At 31.7% G+C, this 4,475-nt stretch overlaps 1 protein-coding gene across 2 annotated transcripts in view; it reads left to right on the forward strand.

Moving 5' to 3' along the window:
- Positions 1-870: 870 nt before the first annotated feature.
- LOC107739114 (decaprenyl-diphosphate synthase subunit 1-like) overlaps positions 871-4,475 on the forward strand; it is a 10,584-nt gene continuing 6,979 nt past the window's right edge. Inside the window, exons 1-5 of one of the 2 annotated variants that reach the window (XM_016551118.1) lie at positions 871-1,092; positions 1,450-1,505; positions 3,096-3,222; positions 3,327-3,457; positions 3,541-3,682. In XM_016551118.1, coding sequence (XP_016406604.1) covers positions 949-1,092; positions 1,450-1,505; positions 3,096-3,222; positions 3,327-3,457; positions 3,541-3,682 — 600 coding nt within the window. In that variant the 5' untranslated portion in view covers positions 871-948. The remainder of the gene's footprint in view (positions 1,093-1,449; positions 1,506-3,095; positions 3,223-3,326; positions 3,458-3,540; positions 3,683-4,475) is intronic. The other variant, XM_016551119.1, reaches the window with a different exon arrangement.

A 4,475-nucleotide genomic window follows, 5' to 3' on the forward strand; every position in this document is an offset into this window, starting at 1 on the left:
TTTTTTTTTTTTTTAGTGCCTACAAAATACAACTGATTAAATCTATTAATTATATGGATTCAGAACTTTTAATTTTATAGATTCAGAACCTTTTTTTTTTCTTCCTTTTAAGTCACCTCCCCATTTTTCTATTGTCTATTAAACCTCATCTGGACACTTTTATCTCCAGCAACCCCAAGTCATAAAAAAACTATTTCATTAATAATCAATATTTATTGTTGCAATAATTTGTTTTATCTATTAACACATGTATCTATTTATATCTATCAACTACAATAACGATAATATAATTTGTAAAAAAAATAATTATTATATAAGCTGTTATTCTTATTTTCCTGTAAAAATATAGATACAAATACTTAATAATTTTTCATAAGATATTCAGAATTATTTTTACATCATATTTCTTGAAACACGTTTATTTTTTACTTATTTAATTTTTTAAGTTTATGCTGACATAAACTCTAAACAAATAATAATAATAATAATAATAATAATAATAATTTATATTTATTATTTAGAATTTACGAATCTTACCAAGTAGATACAAGTTATGGGCCACTATACCACGCCTATTTTATAACCCGTACATGTTTATTTTATTTTATTTTATAATATTATTTATTAACATGTAACTATTTATAATTAAAATTGAAATACAACAACAACAACAATAATAATAATATAATAATAATTATTATTATTATTATTATTTAGAATTTACGAATCTGACCAATTAGAGACAAGTTATGGGCCACTATACCACGCCTATTTTATAATCCGTACACGCTTACTGCAAATCTTCCCCCTATTTATTCGATTTCTAAAATGGCCCTCTTCCAACAGCAGCACATCACGTGACAGTCTCTTCCGGTTCATGAGGCGGTTCGGTAACGTACGTGACGTCACTGCGCATGTGCCGCTCTTCGGTGGGGAAGCATCATCAGCATGGCGGTGCCGTGGAGCCGATGCTGGAGGAGCAGCCCTGGAGCGGCTGTGTTGCTGGACTGGTGTTGCGGGTTCAGCAGAAGAGCTTTCACTCATGCGGCTTCAGGAGGCGGAAGAACAGAGAGCTGCACCGCTGCGACCCAGGTAGCGTCCACACTGATGCACAGACATGAAGGTCACCAGTCTGAGCCAATGAATGACAGACAACTGCCTTGTAGTATTACACTAAGTTTACATTAGGAGTGCGAATGTTTTGCGTTGTAACAGTGTTAAAATTCTTATATCATATAATGTATATGGAGTCGTCTGTATAAGGAACGAAAGGAGTCTTGACTGAACTGTGTTAAAGGTCAAGAACTCATGTATGAGAGACACTCCCACTGCGAACTGTTACAGAATGTCACTGGTGCAGAAGAATGCTTGACAGGAAGTCTTGTGTTCCGTTTTGATGGGTACTGCACTACTTTTAGCTTTATGTGATCTTGTATTTATGTTTTTCAGGTTTTATTCTGGCAGGGCCCTGTATATAATTTTAACAAACCAATGACTATTGCAAGGTATGTCAATGTCACACATGTGTACTAATTAATATAGTACTATTACAATACTAATACATTCATTTGTATGCATAAGGACACCGGGGCAAGTTGTCACCTGGGGAAGGTGTCACAAGGACTATATCAAAGTAACTACGAGGGTCAACATTTTAGTTATGTCTACAGTGTATTTCTAACAGGCCACATTAGCTGTTTGGTGTTTTGACATGAAAATTATTTAAATTAATTACAAAACATTTGAATTGTATACACTAGTTCAAAAGTCTGAGGTTAGTAAGAGGTTTTCTTTATTTTTTTAAAAGAAATTAGGTAACACTTTATTTTAAGGTGTCCTTGTTACACATGTTACATGTACTTACTGTTATAATAACAATACATTATGCATAATTGCATACAAGTAACCCTAAGACAAACCCTAATCCTAATAGTAAGTACATGTAGTTAATTAAAGGGGTCATATGATATAAAATAAAGTCTAACCCGAAATGAATACTTTTTTTTCAGTATGGTTGCAGTCATCTGATCAAAAGTGACAGTAGAGACATTTAAAATGTTACAAAAGATTGTTACAAAATATTACAAAAGATGTTTCTATTGTAACTATTTATCAAAGAATCCTAAATAAAATGGTTCACAGTATCCACAAATATTAAGCACAACTGATGATTTCACAATGTTATGTGAATATTATATGACTGTACTTTTTATTAAACAATTTTTTTTTTTTAAAGATACAGATTTTGAAATTGACTTTCAATAAATAATAAAATACAACAAGTGTCAAGTGTGTCAACAAGCCCTGATCTCACTTATGTGTACATTCATACTGTGTGAAGTCATTTTCTTCTTTCATTTATTGTTTTAATAAATAAGGAAAACTTTTTTTAAAACAAATTTTGGTTACGCTTTATCTGAAGGTGTCCTTGTTACAGTGTGATAATTATACATTTAAGTACTACGTAATATTAATTAACTACATGTACTACTATAAGGTTAGGGTTAGGGTTTAGGGTTACTTGGATGTAATTCTGTATAATTAATTGTAATTATTATAGTAAGTACATCTAACATGTGTAACAAGGACACCTTAAAATAAAGTGTTACCCAAATGTTTCATGTGTTTATTAAGTACTTGCATGTTTGTGTTTCAGACACAGGAATAGACATTATGCATAATTGCATACAAGTAACCCTAAGACAAACCCTAATCCTAATAGTAAGTACATGTAGTTAATTAAAGGGGTCATATGATGCTGCTAAAAAAAACATTATTTTGTGTATTTGGTGTAATGAAATGTGTTTAATAAATAAGGAAAACTTTTTTTAAAACAAATTTTGGTTACGCTTTATCTGAAGGTGTCCTTGTTACAGTGTGATAATTATACATTTAAGTACTACGTAATATTAATTAACTACATGTACTACTATAAGGTTAGGGTTAGGGTTTAGGGTTACTTGGATGTAATTCTGTATAATTAATTGTAATTATTATAGTAAGTACATCTAACATGTGTAACAAGGACACCTTAAAATAAAGTGTTACCCAAATGTTTCATGTGTTTATTAAGTACTTGCATGTTTGTGTTTCAGACACAGGAATAGATGTCTGTACAGAACACCACGAGTCTGTTGCAGTATATGCAGTGATACAAAGCTAAAAGATCCTTTCTCACTAGCACAAAAAGACTTGCAAAATTTATATGAAGACATAAAAAAGGTACATCAAGAGCACTTACCCAATGTAAAGTTTTATAGCATTTTATGCCTTATAGGCCTTATAAAACAAAGTACTGAAACTGACCTTTGAACTTCCCGTTTCAGCAGTTGCTCGTCTCTAAAGCGGAGCTGAAAGCGCTGTGTGATTATTACTTTGATGGAAAGGGAAAAGCCTTTCGACCAATGATTGTAATCCTGATGGCTCGAGCTTGTAACGTCCACAGCAATAAAGAGGGGTGAGAAAGCACTTCAGCGCTGTGTGTGTATTCATAATGTGATGCATCAGTCAGTGTTAATAACGCAGATCTGATGTCCTCAGGGTTCTGCTGCCGGCGCAGCGCTCCATCGCTATGATCTCTGAGATGATCCACACTGCCAGCCTGGTGCATGATGACGTTATTGATGATTCGGACACAAGACGTGGCAAAAACACCATTAATCAAGTCTGGGGAGAGAGAAAAGTGAGTAACCCATCTGATCATAAGATGGATTTTAGGGTCTTAATAAAATCTTAATTTGCCCTTTCAAAAATTAAGGTCTTAAATCAAAGCAGAAAGTATTTAATTCCTAAAGTTATGCCATTAAATTTTGTTAAGTGAGCATCTGTAACAAAATTATTTTCCACAATATTTTAGTTTTTTTTCCCAATACATGCACACACACACACATATATATATATATATATATATATCCTTAAGTCAAGATATATATATATCCTTAAATGTAATTAAGCAAAAGATACATGCTAATTAAACATATGAAGTATAGTTTTCTGAGGAATTCTGAGGAACATTAAGTGAGTAATGTATATTTTATATATACGTATATATTTGTTATATATATATATATATAGATAGATAGATAGATAGATAAATGTGAAGAGTTTATTTGCAAAAACAGGTAACTCAGTTTTTTGAAATTTTCAAAAAAATCATGTTTTTTATTATGTAATCATATTTTTATTGTGTTTTATTGTGTTAGTTAGCTGTCATTTTTAGTTATTTTTTAACCTAATCAAAATAACCCAACTGAAGTTTGATTGAGATTAATTGTAATGCACAATGAAAAAACATGATTTTTGAGAATTATCTATTTTTGCAAATGAGCTCTTCATACAGGCTATAGAAATACACACACACATAAAAAAACTGAAAAGTGAAGTGACATGTGGCCAAGTATGGTGAGCCATACTCGGAATTAGTGCTCTCCATTTATCCCATCCAAAGTGCACATACACAGCAGTGAACACACAGT

This window comes from Sinocyclocheilus rhinocerous, unplaced genomic scaffold, assembly GCF_001515625.1.
Source record: "Sinocyclocheilus rhinocerous isolate Xijiao unplaced genomic scaffold, SAMN03320098_v1.1 scaffold914, whole genome shotgun sequence".
NCBI lineage: Eukaryota > Metazoa > Chordata > Actinopteri > Cypriniformes > Cyprinidae > Sinocyclocheilus > Sinocyclocheilus rhinocerous.